The sequence below is a fragment of the Podarcis bocagei genome (genome assembly GCF_964188305.1).
Source record: "Podarcis bocagei genome assembly, chromosome: 3".
NCBI lineage: Eukaryota > Metazoa > Chordata > Lepidosauria > Squamata > Lacertidae > Podarcis > Podarcis bocagei.
The window spans coordinates 40,304,284-40,329,520 of NC_138127.1; the positions used below are offsets into that span (position 1 = coordinate 40,304,284).

General features: G+C 41.5%; 1 protein-coding gene across 1 annotated transcript; it reads left to right on the plus strand.

Annotated features, from left to right (window-relative positions):
- Positions 1-20: 20 nt before the first annotated feature.
- Positions 21-17,667, plus strand: NUS1 (NUS1 dehydrodolichyl diphosphate synthase subunit). Its single transcript, XM_081187764.1, has 5 exons — positions 21-945; positions 12,800-12,922; positions 13,386-13,538; positions 14,806-14,905; positions 17,442-17,667. Exons 1-5 carry the CDS (start codon positions 267-269, stop codon positions 17,530-17,532), a joined length of 1,146 nt encoding a protein of 381 aa, XP_081043890.1. The 5' UTR covers positions 21-266; the 3' UTR covers positions 17,533-17,667.
- The last annotated feature ends 7,570 nt before the right edge of the window (positions 17,668-25,237 follow it).

The following is a 25,237-nucleotide window of genomic DNA, read 5'->3' on the forward strand; positions in this document are numbered from 1 at the left end:
AGAGTCAGTGACCGAAAATGGGCAAACCTAAAGGAGTGAAAAAGGCAAAGTCAAGCAGCGCTCTCCAACCCAAGCAGCGCGACTATCAGCAGCCGGCGCACACTCCCGCCGCTAGATGTCGCTGTGCATGAGGAAAACACGTGCTGAATCCGAGGGCCGCCGCCGTAGGTGGCAGACAACTCGCCTTCCCGTTCATCTTGGAATTCAGCTCGGAGACACCGCCCTTTCCTTTAGGGGGCCACGTCATTCGCTCCACCAACCCGGAAATGGCCCTCGGCGGCGGCGCCTCGGCCAATGGGCGGCCCGTGCGTAGGCAAGAGGGAAAAGGTCAGGGCAGGTATGGAGATGGCGGCGCTAACGGAGGTTGCCGGGCAGATAAAACCGTGTCCGTGAGGGAAACGAAGGCGAGATGGTTTGCGCCTCGCACTGCGGCTGAGCCTCCCTCGCGACAGCAGCCGCCGCCGCCTCTTCCACCGCCGCCGCCTCTCCTTTTCCCGCGTCCGGTTTCCTCGCTCCGTCCTCCGCCCAGACCAATGAGCGTCGCGCACGAGCTGCTGTGGCGCCTGCTGCACCTCCTCCTCCACGTCCAGCGCGCGCTCTTCGCCTGGTTCCGAGGCTGGTTCGGAGGTCGCGGCTCATGGCTCAGCCGTTGGCGGCGGCGCGCGGCTTCGGCCGCGGCCGCCGTCGCCTCGCGGGCTCTCCTGGCCCCGGCGGCGGTGGGCACGGGGGCTTTCGCCTACCACAGGCCGGCGGCGGCAGGGCGGAAGGTGGTCGGAGGAGGAGGCGGCGGCCGGTGGCGCAAAGACGGGAAGTCTCTGCATAAGCTGCCGGGCCACGTCGGGCTGGTGGTGGTCGAGGAGGAGCAGAGCTACGCGGACATGGCTAGCCTGGTGGTGTGGTGCATGGCGGTGGGCATCTCCTATGTCACCGTCTACGACCAAGAAGGTGAGTTGCCCTCGGAGCCGCCCTTCGGCCACCCGCCTTGTCCGCTTGCCCGTTCCCTAAACCCCAGTGTGGTGTAGTGGTTAAGAGCGGTAGTCACGTAATCTGGGGAACCGGGTTCGTGTCTCCGCTCCTCCACATGCAGCTGCTGGGTGACCTTGGGCCAGTCACACTTCTCTGAAGTCTCTCAGCCCCACTCACCTCACAGAGTGTTTGTTGTGGGGGAGGAAGGGAAAGGAGATTGTGAGCCGCTTTGAGACTCCTTAAAGGGAGTGAAAGGCGGGATATCAAATCCAAACTCTTCTTCTTCTTCTTTCGATTTTCTTCTCCCATCCCATGCGGAGGACGTGACCTTGCCCTTGTTCGGTTCAGAAACGTTTGCTCTAAGTTAACAGTTTACTATAAATAAAGGCAACCCGCGCATACCGGGAGGCAACTTCCACGGAAGTCGCATGTGCCTCCTCTGAGAACACACGTGTAGGGTGTGTTGGTGGCATCTGAAAGGGGTGACAGATGGGCAATGGGGTGGGGGTTAAGGATACAAAGACCTCTGTTGAACGGGGCTTATTGCCAGGTAAAGGTAAAGGTACCCCTGCCCGAACGGGCCAGTCTTGACAGACTCTGGGGTTTGTGCGCCCATCTCACTCTATTGGCCGGGGGCCAGCGCTGTCTGGAGACACTTCCGGGTCACGTGGCCAGCGTGACAAAGCTGCATCTGGCGAGCCAGCGCAGCACACGGAACGCCGTTTACCTTCCCGCTGGTAAGCGGTACCTATTTATCTACTTGCACCCGGGGGTGCTTTCGAACTGCTAGGTTGGCAGGCGCTGGGACCGAGCAGCGGGAGCGCACCCCGCCGCGGGGATTCAAACCGCCGACCTTTCGATCGGCAAGCCCTAGGCGCTGAGGCTTTTACACAATTGCACCTTTGTTGCTGCAAAGGATTTGAGGAATGCCCCTTGCTTCGTCAGATGTGCTGCCATAACAGTTAAAGTGCCACAAACAAGGCAGCTCAGAGTAGACCCGCTGAAATGAATGATGGTGAGTTTGTCTTGTTAAATTTTCAGTCCAAGGATTTCAATGACTCTGTGTATTAGTCAAATGCAACGCCCTGTTTCTGGTTGCCAGGACGTTGTCTCTCCCCTTCATTGCAATCCTGTGCACATTTACTCTTGTGTTCAGTATGCTTGGGAGTAAACCTCTTATAAACACAGTGGCATGTTGTTTTGAATATACATGCATAGGCTTGGGCTGTTGATCCCTTACCTGGACTGCATCTCTGCCTGAGGTTGAACAATCCCTTGCTCCTCTTCTATAGGTCCAAATTTGGAGCTGTGGAAGAGGTAGGTGATTCCCAGGAATTGTGTAAGGCACCAGAGGACCTCAGAAGCCCAGTGTAATTGCTGGAATCATACCACCACTGTTTCTAATTCTAGGTTTGGGGCTGGGAAAGGGGGAGCAAGGGCTAGGTAGCTGCATCAACACTCTTGCTACCCAAACAAGTCCCAGACTTTCTCTGTAGAGCAAAAGGCTGGGGCTTATTTATGCAGTGGGTGGAAGTGTAGCTCAAAGTGCCACCACTTTTCACTTTTCAAGGCTGGGACTTGACTGGATGGAGGAGATACACGGAGTGCCACAGCTGTCAACCACCTGTCTCCAGCCTTTTCCAGATGCAGCTGGAGGGAAAGGCTGAGGCTCATTTTGCAGTGGTGAATAGACACTTCTTGCACCACCCACTGTGCAAACAGCCAGCTCCGAATGTGGAGCTGCAGAGGTGGGTGACAATCTTCCCCATATCCCAACACAAGAGAGGGATGTCTTTGCTCCTCTCAACTTAACCAGGAAGGAAGCAGGTGGGTTTCTGCTTCTCACTCTTGCCAGAGAGCAATGTATCACTTGCCATGGCAAGGGGGCAGAATTGTTAAAGGATGATCAATGTACATGAAAGTTTTTTAACATTAAACAATAAAATTCAAACTAATTTATAAGAAAATACAAAACACAACTGTACAGAGAAAAAAGAATAGAGAAAGAATAACTTAAAGACCCTTTATCACACTTATATTGTGCATATCTTATCATTTATCCACACATAGAAAGGCAGACTCCCGCAGCGGTTCTCAACCTGTGGGTCCCCAGATGTTGTTGGACTACAACTCCCATCATCCCTGAGCTCTGGCCTTGCTAGCTAGGGGTGATGGGAGTTGTAGTTCAACAACATCTGGGGACCCACAGGTTGAGAAAGTCTGCCCCAAGATCTCACCTGGGTACATGTATCAAAGTCATTTAATTGAAAACCAGTGCTGCTTTCTTACCCCTCCCTATTTCCTGTCTAACAAAATGATAGAAGGTATTCCTCTCTATCTGAACCCCATCTCTGACCAACAAGGAACAGTACAAATCAGTTCTATTTTCTGACTAGATTCTATCATGCAAACTGTGTTTGTGATGTAGTTAGGTTGCAGGGAAATGGGAAATAGCTGTGGTAGTTTAAGGTTTCAACCAAGAGCATTAGTCTGTAGCCTCAAAAGAGAGAAATATTTGATGCTGTATTATATTTTGAACTTTAGAAGACATTTTTTCTGCCTTGAAGAATCAAGCCCGAAGCAGCAGCAAATGATGCAACTATGTGTAGGTTTAATTTAATTTGTTAATAAGTACAAGCATGTTATTTAAATTTCATATGACTACTTAGTCTCAGATTCACATGCTGATGGTTGTCATACTTTGAAGTGAATCACTTAAGAAGCTTTTTTCCATCTTGCATACATTAAAAGCAACAACATAAGCACAATTGATTTTATGATACTACACAGGGGCATATGTATTCAGATATTTAGCTGCATTCAAAAAGTTACTTTTTTAAAAAAAATCAAGCTTTCAACAAACTGTAGTTGAAACTGGTTTTGGAAATAGACCAATTAAGAATAAAAAGTCACAATTCAATTCCATACATCCATATTCTGTTTATAGCTAATATTTCATATGACAAACAATACTATGCAGCAGACACGTTTTCTCTTTTTGGAATATTTGGAATAGGAATTCTATCTAGTACCCATGGGGTAGGAAATCTTTTAGAGGTCAAGTTCTGAAAGTGTCAGCATTTGGGCCTCTTTTGTAAGCTTAGAAGATCGTTTTTGGCTGCTGCTGCTGCAATGGTGGTGATGGGTTATAATAATCTCCCCCAATCTCATACTCATCAAATGTTTGGGACCCATGGACAATGGTTAGGGACGTTGGGTGTTATAATCTCAAACATCAGGAGGGAATTCAGCTGGAGAAGGCTGGGACATAGCATTGATTCATGGACATCTGTTGCTAGAATTCTAAAGTCATCTTTAGTCATAGTACGCTTGAAAAAGCAAATAACTCTTGTGTTACATTGAACCTTTATTTTGAGAGTAACTATATAAAATGTGTAATCATGTTAGCAAGCTATAGGGTAGGAGAGATTGGAACAGTTCACTTCGTCAGCTGACATTGCCTCCAACGGCATTGGAGAGGCCTTGTTTCATTCATGTGAAAGCTAAAAGGAGAGTGCTCGGTGCAAGGGAACCAAAAGATCCCCTTTCACATAAATGGTGCTGCCACTGAGGCTGTGCTTCTGCCACTGCATCCAAATGCATTTGTCAAGTGCTTACTTCCGTAATGTGCTTTTTTACAAAGCACTGGGGAGAGGTGTTTTGATTTTTCTGATAAATCAGAACTGAACTCTGTGTTTAAGATCTAAACTACAGAAAACTAAATAAATAGATTGAACAAATGTGGTATGAGCCAATCCCTTATTAGCTCCTACATTCCCAAGGAGTCATCTTACAGGTTAGCTAGTTATCCTGAGTAGTTGTTTCTAGGTGCTTTCTTCTTCAGTGCCTTAGATACACGAGCATGGAGTGTTTGATACAACTATTAAAGGCATGTGGAGAGGCAAGAAAACAAAAAACAATTTAAACTGAGCACAGTTTTTTTGGACATGATGTAGTTGTTCCACTTCACAGGATCTCTTTCCCAGCTCCCCAGGCTGAAACAGCTACCATATCTCAAACAGAAGGAGAATGGAACATTACTGAGAAGAAATATGTATCAGTGTAAATTATTTATGTGATTTGAAACTATACTTCTAATCTTATTTTCACTCAATTTGACAATATCTGTGTGAATGAAGTACATAAACTTTTTGTTTTTTGAGAATGTTTTAATAGGAACAGCCTACAGGGTGAAGGTGATGGCAAATAGAAACTTGATACATACTTGCATTCTAACAATCTGTTGTTGTTGTTGTTGTTGTTGTTGTTGTTGTTGTTGTTGTTGTTGTTGTTACTAATTACCTTTTCTGCAACCTGAGGTCCGAGGGGAGTTACAATATTAAAACACAATATTCAAAATAGAACAAAACACAATACTGTATTAAAACATTTCAAAACAGCCTACAGTCACAGAAACAAGGTGGATCCTAAAAATGTATATGTCAAGTGTCAAAAGCCAGAATTAAGAAAGCTGCATCTTCAGAATTTGTTGGAAGTTGTATAGTAAAGGTGCCAGATGCAACCTGGGGACTGTCACAAAGAATGCCGTCTCCCGGTCCGCCACCCCTCAAGCTTCTGAGGGTGGAGGAACTACTAAAAGTGCCCCCTCTGTTGATCTTAGCAGTCAAGAGGATCTGTAGGAAATGAGACAGTTTTTCAGATAGCTAGGCCCTGCATGTTTAGGACTTTAAACACTAATGCAAGTACCTTGATTGGGCTGGAAATGAACTGTTAACCAGTGCAGCTGTTTCAAAACTGGGGCTATAGGAGATCTAAATGAAACCCCAGCCAGTAATGTGGATGCTGCATTTTGGATCAACTGAAGTTTCCAAGTCATCTTTAAGGGCAGCCGCATGTAGCAGCACATTGCAGTAATCTATTCTGGAAGTTACCAGAACATGGAGTGCAGTGGCTGAGTCATCTCTGTCCAAAAGGGGATGTAGCTAGTGAACTAGCCATAGCTGAAAAAAGGCATTCCTAGCCACCGAGGCCATCTGAGCCTCTGGGGCAGTGCTGAATCAAGGAACATCCTTAGGCTGCAGATCTGCTACATCCCAGGGGGTGCAACCCTATCCAGGGCAGGCTGTCTTCTTATCTTCTGGATATGGGAACTTGGAACACATAACACCCTCTGTTTTTAGGATTCAGCTTCAGTTATGCATGCTGGTTAAGAAAATCCAGACTTGTGGACAGGTGCTCTAGATATGTCCAGTTTTAAATTTTATATGTCTCTAAACACATGTCTTTTTAGGTGGAATTAAATTCCATAAAGAGAGACTGACTAGTACACATAGGGATTCCTCAATTTCAAATGTCTTTTATGTATAAATTAGAAGCTTGACTATCAAGAGCAAGGTGGAAACAGAACTTCAGACAGATCCAGAAGCTATACAGGGGTACCTCGGGTTAAGAACTTAATTTGTTCTGGAGGTCCGTTTTTAACCTGAAACTGTTCTTAACCTGAGGTACCACTTTAGCTAATGGGGCCTCCTGCGCCGCCGCTGTGTGATTTCTGTTCTTATCCTGAAGCAAAGTTCTTAACCCAAGGTACAATTTCTGGGTTAGTGGAGTCTGTAACCTGAAGTATCTGTAACCCGAGGTACTACTGTACTAGCAGAAATGAGAGGCCTTATAGAATAGCTTATGTGTTGAAAAAAATAATGTTCCTATTTAATTATAGGATGGTAAATGCATAATAATACTATTGTGATTTTTTTCTTAAATATTCATGAACCAATCAACTTTTAAAACTGAATATTAAAAAGACTGCTTACTTTTTAAAAAGATGCAATTAACTTTCGTAAGAAATACACATTAAAATGAAAGATAATTGTATGTAACAGAATTACAATTGTATTAAATACATTAATCTAAGCCTCAACATGTCACAATTCTAATTTTTTTATACAACTCAGATTTTAAAGACACCAATACTGAGATAGGCTCTAATGGATGACTAATAACAATTTAGGGAATGTTATCTTCTGTGAAAGTAACTTTGAACTATTTGTATGGGCTGAACAAAAGTTCTGTAGGCTTTAATGGATAGCACTCCCACACAGCAAGGCTTCTACAAGATGATTTATAATTGAAAACCTGTTGGAAACTTCTCTGCCTAATGCAGAAGAGGCAATAAGTTTATTCTGCTGAAAGCATAACAACTCTTTATTTCCAGGCAAATACCTGGTACAAAAATATATAAACCATTTTCATATTAACTTTACATCTTAGGCCCCTAGAGATCAAAGGAACATTTCTGTAATGCTAGCCCTAAGAAGGAGTAGGAATTGTTTCAAGAAAATAATTTGAGTACTAAAAGTTTTAAAGAAACTTAAAACTATAAAAATTGCTGGAACCAATATAAAGAAAGAAACATAAATTACCGTATTTTTGCCCTATAAGATGCACTTTTCCCCTCCAAAAATGAAGGGGAAATGTGTGTGCGTCCTATGGGGCGAATGCAGGCTTTCACTGAAGCCTGGAGAGTGAGGGGGGTCGGTGCGCACCGACCCCTCTTGCTCTCCAGGCTTCAGGAAGCTATCAGCTAGCTGTGGGAGACCCAGCTCTCCCAGGGCTAGCGGAGAGCTTGCCTGCACCCAGAAGCTTGGGGCGCGCTGAGCTCCACACGCCCCAAGCTTTGGGATTAACGCAGCGGTCCGCTAGCTGTGGGAGAGCCGCGCGAAGTTGCGCGGCTCTCCCACGGCTAGCGGAGACCTTGCCAGCACCCAGCAGCTTGGGGCGCGCTGAGCTCCACACGCCCCAAGCTTCGGGATTAGCGCAGTGCTCCGCTAGCCCTGGGAGAGCCGCGTGGCTCTCCCACGGCTAGCGGAGACCTTGCTGGCACCCAGAAGCTTGGGGCGCGCTGAGCTCCGCATGCCCCAAGCTTCAGGATTAGCGCAGCGGTCCGCTAGCCCTGGGAGAGCCGCGCGGCTCTCCCAGGGCTAGCGGACTGCTTGCTGGCACCCAGAAGCTTGGGGCGTGCTGAACTCCGCACGCCCCAAGCTTGGGGATTAGCGCAGCGCACCTGGGGGAAAAATAATCCCCCCCTTTATTTCCCCCCCAAAAAACTAGGTGCGTCCTATGGGCCGATGCGTCCTATGGGGCGAAAAATGCGGTATATGCTTGCTAAACTTTTTTTTTTTTTTTGAGAGAGAGAGAGGGGGGGGCTAATAAAGTTGACAAACAACTGCACATAAAGAAAAGTTGGTGCCTCCAGTTTTCAGAAAGCTAAGGAATATTAACTCTAATAGTAATGAATAGCCCTGTATCATGAAGTTTTTAATATCTGATGTTTCATTGTGCTTTTTATATTCTGTTGGAAACTGCCCAGAGTGGCTGTGGCAACCCAGTTACGTAGATGGGTAGGGTACAAGTAAATAATAATAACAATAACAATAATAACAGCAGCTCGTGAGGCACTTAAACCAGAAAAGCTGCACCTGGCCTTGTCTTTAGCCTATTTTTATAGCACAGTAGCAGTTGATTGGTGTGTCATACCTATATAGTCACATATGTACAGTTGGGAACCACTTAACTTGGACAGATTTTGGAACATTCAGGACAGACAGAAGGAGTCACTTCACACTGTGCATAGTTTATTTGTAGGATGTAGTGTTGGCCACCAACTTGCATTAAAAGAAGATTAAATATATTCATGGAGGATAAGGCTATCAACAGCTACCAGCCATGGTGGCTGGGCAGTACCTTCCATGTTGAAGGCAGCATGCCTCCAAATACCAGTTGCGAAGAAAGGCAAGTGGTGTGAATGCGATCAGAATGCTGTTACCCTCAGGTTCTGCTTTCAGGTGACCACTGTGAGGACAGGATGCTGCACTAGATGGGCCTTTGGTCTGATCCAGCAGGACTGTTCTTACAAAAAGTACTCGAAGTTTATTTGCCAGGTTCAACTGCAAGGTCTGTGGGAGTCATAACATCTTATTGTGCAAAGTCACCTCTACAGCTACTGCTACTTGTTCAGACAAGTACAGCATGGTTAACAGTAGTTCTGGTCTGTGCCCAGCAGCATGTGTTTGTTTTTTCTTTGTTTTTATTTAAAACAAAGGCTGAGACTTAGCTAGATTTAGCGCCCATTGGCCTCATTTACATGACAACTCAGTCCTGGTTTTAAGGTAGACTACATAACCTACATAGTTCGTTATGCTGCCAAGTTAAACTCTGATAAATAAATCATTTTGGTTAAAAGTGTTGAAAGAATTGGGTGGGTTCCAAGAGCCATGCAACTCACTCTGTGCACCGCAAAGTACTTTGGGGTTGGATGTCTCAATCAGCACTTTGGTCATGTAACAGTAGTTGTCAGTAGTTAATGCAGCTCCAATATCTGTCTTTTGGGGTGGGGGCAAGGCGTCAAAAGCTTTTAGATACGCAAAAAGCCTTAGGTGTACCTTCAGTAGAGTTTTTGTATCCTGGACATTACTTGCACTTGTGGATTCTGGTAGTAACAAATGGTTCGATATAAAGTTGTAGAAACAGAAGACTGTTCATGCAACATATATTCCCTTTCTTCCCATACCCCCCGAGAAACCTTTTTGGAGTGTCATACCCCACTTAGCAATACATGGAACTCTACCCGTAGGATCCCACATGGAAATTCATGCCTTAAGGTTGGCTGTTTGGGAAAGCTTAAAAAATGTCACCCACCTGACACTTTCAAATTGGGCAAAAATAAACTTGAACATGCGTTAATGGTGTCTTCAAGTTCTTCAGTTCACCTTTAAAATTAAGACTACTGACATTCAAGCAGCTACACAAAATAAATGCAGTATAAAATTGCAAGAATAACGTTTATATTAAAAAATTGCAAATAGTAATCCATACTTTCACTTTGGAACTTTAATCTTATTGTTTTTTCTTTTGTTAATTACATTTTTATTCTGCCCTTCCTTCAAAGAGCTTGGGGTAGCATACATGATGCCCTGCTATTTATATTAAATTAGGCAGGGCTATCTGATTACTGTTTAAAAGATGATCTGTTTTTTATTTTTTAATCCTTGAAGGTGGAATGATTGGAACATAATTAATTCTGTTGATATTAGCTGGATATGGTAGTTGATTTCAGCAGGATTACTAATCTCCAGTCGGTATTCTGATTTGTGCAACAGACTAATCAAGTCTGGCTGAAAAAGATTTGTGGTATCTGTTGCCAAACTGTAGTTCGCTTTTCTCAAATTCAGTTGGCTGAAAGCTGTGGTTAAGGAAGCTTAGCTACTGTTTGGCATGATACATGAATTAATGTTCCGTAATTCTAGGAACTACTGCATCAGCTGAAAGGAAAACAAAAGCAGACAAACGATTGTTTCCTGTGTGTGTGAGAGAGAGGGGGGGGAGGGAGAGAAGCAAAAACCATGGTTTGGTACGAGAACTTCCAATTATATGAGAACTTCCGGGGAGGTGCCTCCGGTAATGGCGGAACTCCTCTGATCGGGAGGAATTTGCTCCGTGGGAATCTGGGTCTGGCTGCCACGGCAAAGGCGGAGACCCGTTAAAATCACAGGCGGAAGAAGCCTGTGAGCATGGGATTCAGCGGGCACCTTTTGTGCCTCCCCTACTCGTGGGGAACCCCGGTTTCAGGGGTCCGGAGCGACGTGGGGTGAGCGGTGTGGTGCTTTGAATCGTCTGCTTCTTCCACGGAGCAAAGCCGCATAGCTGTTGCCGGAGAGCGCTGACCTTTTCCTGTAGACAATTTGACTTTAAAGTAATTACCCGTGAGTAGAGCTGAAGCGGAAGAATTGGATTTCTAAATGTTTAATTTGGTATCGTAACAGGGAGGTTCAATACAGGAAGTCCGCCTTCCCCTTTTTTAAATAGACTGAGGCAATGAAGTTGCAAGCTGGAGCCCTGGAAAGCCTTTTGTAAAAGACTAAATTTCCATCGGTAAAAAACATTAAACCCTCTTGGAGGCAGGAGAGGGGGGGAGCTGTGGTCTGAGTATGCCTGTGGGAGAGAGCAAGAGAGCTAAAATACCACCGCTCTGACCCTGGAAACGGGCTCCTAGCAGGACTGACGTCTTTTGGAATGTTCATTGACAGCGTTTAGAACGTTTATTGACAGCTAGCTAAACAAGAGAAATACATTGTTTCTACTGTCTCCGGCTGCTTTAAAAAGGAGTAAAAGTAACTGAAAATTGAAACTAACTTTGGATTGTTTGAATTGTGTTTAAAAGAGGATACTATTGACTATTACAAATAGAAACTGTTTCCCCCTAGTGGAAGCCTTTGAAACTGGTTGCTTTATAAGAGCTGGGCTAGGGGAAATTCCAGCTGCAAGATAAAAAATCGTGAGACTCTGGGACTGATCTTGAATCTTTTAAGTGCTATGGCAAATGGAAGAGGAAAAACAGACCAGTCAACTGCTGACAAAACATTAAGGTCTGGGAGGACTTGGCAACAATCCAGGAGAGGTTTATCATCAGGCCCCCCTGCTTCTTCTGTTGCTGCTTCTGCACCAGTACATTCAAAACCAAGAGGAATGTTGACAGAAGAGGCCTTAGTGGCTGCACTATATAAGATAAATGATTCACTGGAACAGCTTAACAGGAAAATGGATGCGATAAATGCAAAAGTGGATGTTTCAACTACTAAAATTAACTTAAATACAGAAAGCATAAATAATACCAATACAGAAACCACACAGAAATTGATACAGGAATCTACTTTGATACAGCAAACTGCGGAGGAAGCCAGGGAAAAAGCCGTTGCTGCTGAATGTAAAGTAACACAACTGGAGAGAAAGAGAAAGAGAGTCCCAGCCCTACAGAGGCAATTTGATGAACATAAGTTGACGCTTGCTATGATTGAATTTAAAGAAAAACAGACGAATCTGAGGATTAGAGTTCACCTTTGGTGGACATGCCCAAGGATTAAGATACTCTGGGAGATGATTCATAACGAAATGAAAAAGGTATTTAAATATACCCTTTTGAAGAAACCAGAGGCCTTTCTCCTGGGCATGGTCGGCCAATTGGTGTTAAAGAAGGATAAAACTTTTTTTACGTATGCAACAACAGCAGCAAGAATACTCATCGTGAAGTATTGGAAGACACAAGATTTACCCACCCGGGAAGAATGGCAGATGAAGTTGATGGACTATATGGAACTGGCGGAAAGGACTGGCAGAAATCTGAGACCAGGGAGAAGAGTCAGTGGAAGAAGACTATTTATAGAAATACTGTAAAATTAATTGAATGTTAGAAAAATGTTGGAATGAAGTTCTATGGCTTTAGTAGAAATGTTATAAGCAATTAAGTATAAATAGATTAATAGAGTATTAAAGGGAAAAATAAGGTTAGAATGTGTTAAGATAATTATAGGATAGAAAACAGAGGAAGATGGAAATGAATTGCTGAAACAATTAATAGAAGTGGAATACAAAAAGGGAGGTGTGAGGAGGTCGTGGAAATGAGTGAATGAAAGATAAGATATTGAAATTGGATTGTGTTTTAAATGGTTTTTGTTTTGTTTTGTTAGTTGTATGTGTTAGCGTTTTGTAGTGTTTTTTGTATTGTATTGTATTGTTGTTGTTTTTTGTTTTTCTGTAGTGTTGTGTTTAAACTGTTGGAAAATTAAATTATTTTTTTTTAAAGAGAACTTTCAACTATTTTATGTCAAATTGAAAATTCATACAAGTTTCTGTAAGATGGCTAGCCTCTACATCCTGCCTTTTCTTCAGGGGGTAAATGAGGCCCAAATCTCCTTGGATTTTTTTTTAAAATAATTAAACTATTTATATGATTCTAGAGATCTATAAAAATACTGACATAGATTACCTGGAAAATGATGATCAGTTAACCAGTACTTCTTTCTCTTCTCTTGGCAAGGTTTTTTCAAGAGAAATAATTCAAGGCTAATGGATGAAATCCTAAAGCAGCAGCAGGAATTGTTAAATCTTGACTGTTCCAAATATACAGTGAAGTTTGCAAATCAAGATAAAACAGATCAAGGTAAGATTTCTTATTTTGAAAATCCTGTACTGTTATTGACTACTAGAAAATTCCGGGACACCCAAATCTGATCCACAAACATTGATTAACTCCCTGCATAGGAATTAACGGGTATCTCCATGAGTGCAATAAATCCCATGAACATCTCGGCATATTCTGATAGCTGGAATTGAGTGTGAATGCCTTATTTTACAGAAATGACTGGCAGTTTTAGTTAAATGTTTAAGTTTTGATATTAAACTTTTACTGAACTATTAATATTTTAGCAAGCATTTCTTGTGATTCTTTACAGAAGGTTCATTTTGTAAATTAAATTTAAAATAACCTTGCTGCTGGGAGCCTTCACTGACTTGGGAGTGGAGAATGATGTTTATCCTGTTTGCAAGTGAGAGGTGAACTTCAAGTACAGCTGACTTCTTCCATTTCCATTTAATTGCTTTAAGTTCTTTCTTTTTTGTTGCAGTTTTAAATTGCCAATCTACACTGAATGTGCTGTCTTCAGAGGATGGGAAGACAGATATAGTAAAAGCAGCTCAGAAATTTTGCCACTTAGTAGCACAAAAACAAAAAAAATGCACAGATCTGGATATGGACGTCTTGGAAAACTTATTAACTAGTAAGTATGATGGCTGAAGTGCTGTTAAAAACAAACTGTAATGCCTCACTAAATTTACCATTTGGCAGTGTTTCATTTTAGTGAGCAGAATTGTTTTATCTGCTTTTGTTTAGCTATATGTTACGGCTTGATGAGGAAATGTTCAAGTTCACTGTGGATATATACACTGATGTCACAAATGTTTGTTCCTGGCTGCCATTAATTACTGTGTCAGGTTAAAAGATAATTGTCTGCCATAGCACAAAGTGGAACACAGGTGTGGGCCAATACAGGCCCGTATAGGGTTTTGGAGGCATTTGAAAGCAGATTTCATACTGCTCAGAAGAGCTTCTGAAGTTCAGCATAACGTCAGATAAAAGATCCATACTTACTTAAATGGGAAACGGGAACAAACTGCATGGCAGTAGCAAATTCTGGCTGCTTTGGACACCTCCACCTTCAAGTTAGCCTGAAGAAGGAATATGTCATGCAGTAACAGCAATTACTGCTGATAGTACAATCACCTTTTTTGAAATCAAGACAAGGGTTGTGATTCAAAGAAGGCATGTGTGCAGTGTGAAAAAGAATTGAGTGAACAGCTAAATATTTTTTTTACTTTCTTGAAACACTTGCTGGAGATGTGACATGTCTTCTTTAAAATGAAGCTGTACCTTGCTTTCTTTAGCCATGGGCACTATTACCACAACAAAAAATAATGACACTTCCTTTTATGCATTAGGCTCTCAAAGCAGCTTAGAAGGTTGCACTTTGAAGTACAGCCACTGCATGGTGGTTCTGAAAACACTGGAAGCTTAAAATACTGATTGAACAGTTGTATTTGCAGTCTTTTACTATAAAGTATATGCTAGAAATAGCAAGAAAATAAAGCTAACAGAGATTCAGATTTCCTTTGCACTAAATGAGCAAAGTAGTAATAAGCATACTTGCTTTCAGTAAATTCCAAAGTCAGTGGGCACGGCAGTGTTTCAGTTAAACTATAATAAAGACCAAAGAATGATAATTTTTTTAGCACTGATTAAACTAGATAATCAAAATTGTAATTGTAATATTTATCTTCATATACCAACTAAATTTGCACACAGTAGTTAACTGTCAAATTGTTTGAGGTCATTTTTATGGGGCCTAAGTGATGTCCTCTCTAAAATATTTGGTACTGTTCTATGGAAAATCATTTGTAAAAAATGCACATTGTATGTGAAGATGTGTTAAAGCTCTAATGTAACAAGATGGTCTTAATTCTACAACCCCAAACTACTACTCTTTCTAGGTACTAATGGCTTTCCTGACCCAGAATTAATATTAAAGTTTGGTCCTGTGGACAGTGTATTAGGATTTCTTCCATGGCAGATCCGATTGACAGAGATTGTGTAAGTTGACTATACATAGTTGTGTGTAACTTGGAACATTTACTTTGTATTGCAAGTGGCTTTGACCCTCTGTGTTCAAACTTTAATGTGTGATTTTCAGTAGTTACATTTATCAGTGAATACGCTATTCTTGTCATCATGCCCCAAATAATAATAGTTCTCAAAAGCCCCTGTTGAAAGCATCCTGACAGTTTCTTTTCCTTTAGTTGATATATAGTTTCCCACTTTTTATAAAGGTGCAAAATGTGTGGTCAACTTGTGAAAGGAAAAATAATTGTTATTTTTGTTAGGAGTATAATAAATTTGTAATAAGAGAAGGAAAGCCATTTATTTTGTTACTCTGAGTACCAAAAGACCGTTGAAAGATGTTGCAGGACATTCTGATCCCAAATAACCATCATGTTGCCCATTGAGATCACATCCTAGTTTTCCATGTTAATAGATGTAGAATATCTACCCTCACATAGATCTGAACTTGAAATTGGTTACAGAGATTACTATTCCTAACTTCACCCTTTAGCATGAATTAAAATAGTTTGAAACATCTAGATTTTTTAAATCATAGGTTAGAGAATTGAAGCCTGCTACCACTACAAAGCAGATCAGCAGCAGGCTTAGTTCTACCAAGTGTATACCAAGAATATGTTCTCTATACCATTCCAGTGGGGGAAGAAAATAAATACCGCACTTCAAGCCTGGTTTCATGAGTGTATGTGTGAAGTAGAAGTCGTGTCTCCTACCCTAGGGGTTACTTGGCTATAGGAACCCAATCATAATGCGAGGTACTTTGCTACTAGATACTGATTTAATAGAGCTTCACTATACCCATAAGACAGATTCCCATTCAGCATAGTAATATTCTTCAGCAGAGCAAAAAAAAAACCTGCATCAGAAGCAAAAGCCTGTCTAATATTATGTGACCCACTGTGTTAAAAGCTATAGAAAGGTCAAGGGGAGGGGAGGGGTAGTGTTTTCTTTTTCTGCCCAAGTGCTGTATTTCCTCCTGGGCAACCTTCCAGAAGCCACATTCCAGCAGCAGACATGGCTAGGACAAAAGTGGGCATAGCTACAGTTGAGGAGACCAATTTCCCCTAAAAGATTTTAGCTTGTTTTCCAAGACTAATTACCAGAGGGAGTGATTTTCCGACCTAGATTTGATCTGTCCAAAATACGTGTGCTCCTTGTGCAGCAGTTAGGCTTGAAAGAAAGGCGTTCTTCTTGATCTAATTGCTGGAGAGTGAGTGGCAAGGAGCAGGTGCTGCAGGCTGGTTTGCAGGCTGCTGATTCTCCACTGGTCTAGGATGACATCATCTGTGGCAATCACCAGGTGTAGGTTGCCTTCCAGAGCAACTGAACCCATTCAATTAATGGTTCCTGCATAAGCATGGCTTAACCCAAAGAATTAAGATTTAGACCTGGGAATAAAAAGTGCTAAGTATCTCTGGAAGTTGCAGATGGTCTTCCCATAAACATTAGCTACACAGCAAATCTCCCCCTTCACTCCAGTCATGCTTGTGCATTATTCATCAGCACTTAGGTTGTAGGGCTTTCTGGCAGGCTTCCACACTGTAATCTTGATTCTGTAATCTTAGCATGCATCAGTCATGCTTTGTAAATTTTCTTGGAATCTGCCCTGTTGTGTGTTTCTTAAAGGGCCAGGTCGATCAGGCACAACACTAAGTACTGTTTCATGTAAAAGGCACACTAAATTCAGTATCTTCCATACAAGTGTTCCTGTGTGAATAGTTCTGTGGTATCAGAAAATTACTTAATGTAACCAGCTCAGTACAGTCAACTGATGACTAGGTTCATACAATCCATGATTAACTCTCATCTGTCACTATGCAAATCTTTAGAATTAAAGGAAATGGTTGAAACTAAATTCTGGCTGAGGAATGAAGATTGGATTTCTGAAGTTCTCTAGAATGGGGTTTGGATTTCTGAATCATTCCACATATGGAATTATAACTATCCTTGAAATCAGAAGTTAGTTGAAGAGCTGTTAATGTAGTAAGACAGTGCCGAAACTGATACAAGACAGCATGTGTTTGGCTTGACTTCCCTTCAGTAGAAGGTTAACAAAAGCATTACCTGGAAAGGTGTGTCAATATTTGAGGACTATCATACTTGACTGTCATGTCAACGGAAAAGCTATGTGAAAGTGAACCTGTGAAGTAGTATTGAATAGTATTGCACCTGTAGCTGGAGCAATAATGTCTCCTATCATTTTTCTACTTTTCTCCCTTCTGTTTAGTAGTCCCAATACTGTGCAGAGCCAGTCGGTTCTAAGTAGTCATCTATTCCAATGTTAAGTCATTTAAGTTTGCAGATCCACTTGATCAATAAAGTTTTAATTGATTTCAGTTAGATTGCTCTGACTTCATGGTTTGTCCAGAGTTATGTCTGCGATATGCTGTGTATCAGCTTGAGAATAAACCAGTGAAATTGTTCAAAGGCAAGGATTAGTATAATGCTACTTGGATTAGGATAATGCTACTTGGATATTAACTGCCTCTTTCCAATTGTGTTTTCCCAGTTCTTTGCCTTCACATGTGAACATCAGTTATGAAGAATTCTTCTCTGCCCTCCGTCACTATTCAAACTGTGAACAGCGCGTGGGAAAATAACTTCTTGCTGAACATTATCAGGATTTCCATGGAAAGGACCCAGTGTCTCTGTTTACAAGTACCTGTGATACATAAAAGTCCAGTACATAGTCTCCTAATTTATCAAATTCAATAAAGTGTCTTACCTTTTTAGAATTTGTATGCGTGTGTACTCATAGTCTTTGGAGTTGCGGGGAAAGCAGTGGTCTACTTCTGTGGCATATGGCATACCATAAATATTGTAAAACAGCTGTTTAGAAGCTTTGGGCCTCTCTTTCCAGTGACCAAAACCTTAATAAAAGGAATACTTCTGACTTTGAGGGAACCAATCTAAGTAGCACTACAATCAATGGGGACAAACACTGGACCATATAAAAACCCTTCCTAGAATTTTCTGCTGTCACACCTTTGTTGTCTCATTCTCATTGGACTTGAATAACTGAAAGTCTAGGAAGCTGTCTGCATAGTTGTCCTCAAAAGCTTCTAGAAACTCAGGGGTTTGGGGGCGTGTGTGTGCTTAAAATGGAATTAAAAGTATAGCTGAAAAAGATAAGCATAGAAAGGTCAAGGGGTTTCCCAAACATGATTTTTAATCACACATGTTAAGTACATTATGAAATAACCATTAGAACAACTGGCAGCTGCAAAAACTATAGCCACAGTCTTCCCTTTCTCTCTTAGGAAGGTGGGTGTCTCCACAACTTGTTAATTGACAATTAAACACTTTATTAGAAGTCAATAAATGTTGGGTTGGATCATCACCATATAACGGAATCACATAAACTGATTTTCCCCCAAACAATATGAACTATAAGATATACATTACAGTGTGTGTTTTAAAATGGTATACTCAAATTCTAAGGTAAGTTAAGAAATACGACTTGTACTATTTTTAAAGGCTTAATTTCATTTTGATAATTATAGTCCAAATCCACTGTGATATATTCATTTTAAACATAAGTAAAATTGTCAATTTACATTTTTGTGGTAACGTAAATGGATTGTGTTTGGCTGCATATAGCAGCAAAGGGCAGGAAAGTATTAATTTAATATGCACTGATGAACCTGTTCCCCTCCCCCCATTATAAGATATGGCATGACTGTCTGCATAAATGACTGTGACAATTGTTGTATGGCAGTGTGATAATACAATCTAATTGCAAAACAAATATGCAGAAAAATAAAATTCATGGACTCATTTTCTTGATCCTGCAGCTACCTAGGTGCTGTTTAATATATATGGTATACTGTTCCTTGAAACCCTTAACCTAATTTTATCCCTAAACATTGATTGGCGAAGTTAAGTGTCCAGGTATTCCTTTTCAAAAGAGTATTTTCTTATGGAATGGAAAGCCCATTTTTTTTTTGGTTTAAAATGGAACCAAACTTAATATATTTTGCAAATGGCTTTTTATAAATGCCACAAATCAGTGTAGTAAAGTATTGCAGATCATGCTGCTATTAAACAGTATTTTTATTTTTTAGATCAAATCTGTAATAGATTCAAAAAGCTCATAACAAGAGTAAACTAATTGATTTCACATTGCTTGTTTTTGAGAAAAATATGCTTTCTGCTGTGAGCTAATAAAGTAAAAAGGCACCAGGATGATATTCACAGTCATTGGAATACCAGAAGCTTTTTCCTGCTTTGCTGTAGTCCTCAAATTTCTATTATGAAGACCATGAACATGTGCAATATATTTCAGTAATGCTTTTGACTAATGCACACAGTTCTACAATTCGGACATTTTTGGTTTGCTAGAGAAGAGGGTGTGTGGCGAAAGAGAGATTCTAGGTAGTAAACTTTTGTGTGGTTGGAATCATCTGGAGAGAACTGGCAAATGAAATTCAGAATCATGAGCTTACCAAAAGAATTCTGGTACAGTAAATGACAATTACAAGAGCAAAGGGGAGAGTTTTATGTTCTATTTTTTTTACTTGTTAATTTCTTTCCTTGCTTATATCAGTCTGCTGCAAATTGCCAAAGAATATTTACAGTGCCCACCCTGATTTTGGTCATTCCTTGTCACATTTGACACCATTAGTTTCTGTAATTTGGGCCAGAATTTAACAATGAGTTAGCTGTGCCAAAAACACTGTGCATATCCACAATTTACTCTTTTTGAATGTATGTCATTGCAGTAAGCTTCCCCCTCCCTCTGTTGTCTTGTGAGAAGATATAGCAGTGACATTATGTATATCTTTGGATACCTGTAAATAATATGTAAAGCAAGTTTTTATGATGAAGAAATTCTTGGATTTCATTACTGAGAGTAAAATCTGAACCTGTAAAACAAATAAATTTATCTTTCTACAGGCAGTGATGGTGTACTGATATGTGTATTGGTTCTGCATACAAAAGTCTCTCTGACTATGCTTATCAGTGTATAATATGTAAGAGAAGACATGTTAGTCTGTTCAAACAGCCATCAGGATTTGATGCACGGTTTGAGGTTGGATTGAACTTGATATATTCACTCAGTCAGGATAGCTCTCTCTCAGGGTACCTACTACATTGATAAAATGGCAATAGAATCTAGGCTAATGGTTAGTGCAAGCCATAAAATAGAAGCAATTTACAATTTTTAAAATTATGTAGCTAGTTATGAAAGTCAATAAGCTGTTTCTGGAATTTCCATGCTCCCCTTTTCCAAGTTGGCAATTGTTGCCACAATAGTGCTGGTAGTACTAGCTAGCAACGTCAGTGCACCATTATATCTTAAATACTAGATCAGGTTACTAATAAACATAAGAAATGCTATCCCTTATTTGCTATTACCTTTTCACTCTTCTAATTTTAATGAATTTGTTTTGGAGGTTTGTGTTGCAACAAAAATGGTAACTAGATCTTTTTTGTGGGTTATATGACTTCTGGCTTTATGGTATGGGATACTTTTAATGCTGCCTTTACTGATTATTGTAATTCAAGGGGGAAACTTCAATTTTCTAAAAATGTTCTGATTGCACTGGAAGATGTACCAATTTTTGCTTATTCTAAACTTGCTAAAAATGCACAAAAATGCCTTTTAACTTTTTGATTGCGGAATCAAAGAAGCCATCACATTTTCTGCTGCAAAACACAAAGGCATCAACATTAAAAGAATAACAGAGCCACCAGTATCACCCTTAGGGCTCAGTATTTCTGAAGCAGCAAAGAGCATTGTGGGTGTTGTTAAGATCTGACATGGCAAGAATAGAGCCAATAATTTATCTGCATCTTCTTTGTGGAGATAGTCTGCAGATTCGTGTCAAGGATTACTATGGTGACAAATGATATCTCAAAACATAACAGTGGTGCACCACTGAGGCTTACTTCCTGCGAAGGCTCACCAGTGTTCAGTCCCATAGTGAAGCTGGCATCAACCGCGTACTTTACAAAAAGAATAAAAGTGCTCCTGGTGTTGCTTTGCCACATACCAGTATTTAAGCCTTGATGTCCCTAGGGATAGTTTGTGCTTAGTAATTATGCTTTGGCTTCTGCAACTGTGATTTGTAAGAAGGCAGGCAGACATGTGTTAGGCAGCTAATAAATTGTGCTTCCTGAAGACCAAGCATCTCCCTTCAAAGGAAGTCATAATTGTGGATGTTGAAAGTGATACTTGAACTATGCTGGTGGAATACTAGGCTGGAGGTGGGAAAGGGATGGTTTGGGTGTGTCAGGTGACAGAGTGACAATTATGAAGGGTGAATTATGTTTGTGGTTTAAGTTGATATTGTAACTTTAAACCAACAAATAAGGTTCAGGGAAGCCAGGTGTTTACTTTTTACTCACAGGGATTCTGAAGTTTTGCTTCGTAAAACCAATGTATAAAAACAGCATAAAAGTTGCTGAGTGACTGAAAAATGCACACCTTACAATTACTTAATTCATCAGCTACTCTTTGCCCTGAATACAGTGGTGCCCCGCAAGACGAATGCCTCGCAAGACGGAAAACTCGCTAGACGAAAGAGTTTTCCGTTTTGGAGGTGCTTCGCAAAACGAATTTCCTATGGGCTTGCTTCGCAAGACGACAATGTCTTGCGAGTTCCTGCTGGTTTTTTTTCTCCCCCCCCCCTTTTCTAAGCCTCTAAGCCGCTTATCAGCTGATCCGATCAGCAGATAAGGCGCTAATAGCTCTAATCCGCTAATCCGTCAATGGGCTTGCTTCGCAAGACAAAAAACCGCTAGACGAAGAGAATCACAGAACGGATTATTTTCGTCTTGCGAGGCACCACTGTAATCATTTGGGGAATCCACATGTGTCGTGATTCCACTATATAGTAGCCTTACTTCAGTTAAACACAGAAAGTCGGGGAGAGCTGAAGCAAATGACAAGCTTTGGTTTCATGAGACAAGGCAACATCAACTTTCTCTGTGTTAAAAGATCAGTGCCAGCGCCTTACACTGGAATTGAAGGCAAATAAGGCAGCCAGTGTTCATTTTCCACAGTGCTACACTGCCTTATTTCTAGCAAAGCACAATACTTTTTCTTTTTTTTCGTAAAATGTTTCTCATATGAGTAGAAGGCATGTTATAGTCATATTGTACTTTGATGTATACTTGGTTTTAAACTGGAGCATGGGAATCTTTACCCCCCTGAGGGTCAAATTACTTCAGGGGAAAGAAATAGGGGAATGCATAGTGGATGCTGGTGGGGCCAAAGCTAGTGTGCAGGCCACATGCATATTACACAACACACACACACACAGGGCTTAGCTCCATACTAACGGAGGTAGTTGGGGGGGGGTTGTCTCTGCAGCCAATATAGAACCTGGAGAAGCAGATATAATACACTCTGCTTGGTCAGCTGGCCATGGAGGAAAGATCACTGTCAGGTTGCTGAAATCGAGGAAAGAGTAACACTGGGATAGGTGAAGAGGGCAGTGACTTAGTGTAGGGGAAGATGTGTAGCCCATTGCATAGAAATTGGTGTTCCCACGCGGCTTTGTCTTGCTCTCATTTTGATGCAACAGAAGAGGTGTTGGCTTTCTCGGCTCATATTTTGAAACACATTTCCTGTATTTTCCATAGCAATTTGGAAACTAGCAGAGGCTTCTTACTTTGTTTCATCAGAATACTTTCATCTGTCTTTACGTAAAAGAATGCCCAAGGCAGCTAGCAATAATAAAATACATCAAAATAAAAACAGGGAACAATAAAAGAGTATGAAGTGTGCAAAAAAAAAAAAGCAGCTTAATAAAAAGAATAATGGAAGAAGCAAGGACCAGGAAGGTTCGGCTGGGAACATTTAGGGGACTAGCCTAGTCGCCCTAGTCCATTGACAGCATGCCACTGCTCCAGATGTTGCTGGACTCCCACTAGTCCCCGCCAGGATGGCCAGTGGTCAGGGATTATGGGACTTGTAGGCCATCAGGTTCCCCATCACTGGCTTATGCTCATTAATAAAATGGTTGTACAAAGCAGTTCCTGCCTCTACGATTAGGTCCATAGTGTGCTAGCTTTGCCAGTTGTATTACCACAAAAGTGTGAGTTGCCTCCGTGATACCGACAATAGCCATCGGCTCTGGATATGGTGCAACAGTGTCAGCAAGATATCACAAGCCATGAGATCAGGCTGAAAAAGGAACACAGCAAGACTTCCTCCTAGTTTGCTCATTGTTGATACCCTGTTTTTAGTTCGTAAGTTGTTTCTGTGTTACAGTTTCCCTCACAATCAAGCTTGAAAGATAAGTTACTACAGTACTTCCTTATATGAGGCTCTCTCTCCAGGGCCAGTAAGCATAAGCAGTATGCATATAGTGGTGAACGTCTGAAAGGATTCCAAGCAGCTGTTGGCATCTTAATAACACAAAGAACTTTGAGCAGATAGAAGCAAGGGCAGCTTTCAACAAATAAAGCCACCAAAAAGCAGATTAGTTTGTAATCTAATTTAAGAAAACAAGTGTGCACTACTGTTGGCTAGATCAACCCTTTCGTAGTCACTACACTAATAATAAGACTGTCGATGGATTGGATTAGTTCAAGAGGGTTGGACACATCTAACCTAGTCCATGGAAGCTTATGTCACAACAGATCTGTTGCTACACAATCCAGTACATGCTTACTTGGAAGTAAATCCCACTGTGTTCAGTGGAGCTTATTTCTAATTATGTGTGAATAGTACAAATGCCATGTAGATGTTGTTGGACTCCAAGTCCCATCAGTGCTAGCCAACATAGCCAGTGGTCAGGAATGCTGGGAGTTATAGTCCTACAACATCTGAAGAGCCAAAGTTTACTGTCCTGGTATATAGGATTGTGGTCTTGATTTAGTTGGGGAAAGTAGTCTTTCCATGGACCTGTGATCAAGCCAGACGACTTGAAGAACTACATTCTTTGAATAGAGGTTCCTCCCAAAGGGCTGCTGAACCTTTGTCACCAACCTTGAGCAGCAACTGCTTCAGGTTCCTACTTGCAAGTGAAGACGTAGGAAAAATGAGAAATCGAATCCCCAGAATCATCACAACTACAGCACCTAAGAAACGGCCCTTGTTCTTGGAGACTAGAATTGCCAGGACCTCCTTTTTGTCTGAAAACAGTAACTACCTTGCCTTTGAGAGAAGTTAACGCAATCAAAATACCAGTGAACAGTGCACAAGGATGCTACATGAAACCTTGTTAGTCCAGTTAAAATAAGGTTGAACTTTCAAAAATACAGTGGTGCCCCGCAAGACGAATGCCTTGCAAGACGGAAAACTCGCTAGACGAAAGAGTTTTCCGTTTTGGAGGTGCTTCGCAAAACGAATTTCCTGTGGGCTTGCTTTGCAAGACGACAATGTCTTGCGAGTTCCTGCTGGTTTTTTCCCCTCCCCCCCTTTTTCTAAACCGCTAAGCCGCTTAGCTGATCCGATCAGCAGATAAGCCACTAATAGCGCTAATAGCGCTAATCCGCTAATCCGTCAATGGGCTTGCTTCGCAAGACGAAAAAACCACTAGACGAAGAGAATCACAGAACGGATTCTTTTCATCTTGCGAGGCACCACTGTAGTTGAAAGAAACTATCAGACCAGCATAAGAAACAACATTCTAAAAGGTGCAATGTCTAACCTGCAGGTAAAACCAAACAGGAAGGGATCAACTGACAGCACACAACACGGTCAAGCATGGTGTCCCCGTGCTAACAAAAACCAGAAGTGAATAGGAAACTGGGATAAGCTTTGGGACAATCAGATCACCTCCAGGAGAGTGCTTTCTACTAGACAGAAGAAAACTGTATCCAGTCCAACACATGTTTTTGGAAGAAGACACTCTCAAGGATTTAGGCTCACCCAAAGCTTGTAGTGGGGTGTACCCCACCCACCCATTCCTTTTTTATTTCTACCCAGTTTGGCCACTATTACCATAGGGATATCATACTCAACAACGAGATAGCAAGAGAAATTTACAAAACTCATTTTAGAAGTATTAGAGGATTCAGAAATATTATAAAGCAAAAGAAAGAAGAATCCATTTGAACAGAAGTAGAAATATTACAGTTTCGAGTGACTGTTGCTTTCCAGTCTTTTCCAGTAACAACCAAAAAAGTCTGCACTCTCGTTTTTATTAGCACGGGGACACTGCTTGAGAGTATCGTGTGCTGTCAGTAGATCACTTCCTGTTTGGTTGTAGCTCCAGGTTAGAAGCTGGAAAGAGGCCTCAGCAACCACACAGGGCTTTAGCGGATCCTATAACAGGGTAGTCTGCCACCCCACATCTGCAGTTAAGCCAGCTGACCACTGCCATCCCTCATGTAAATGAGACTCAAGGA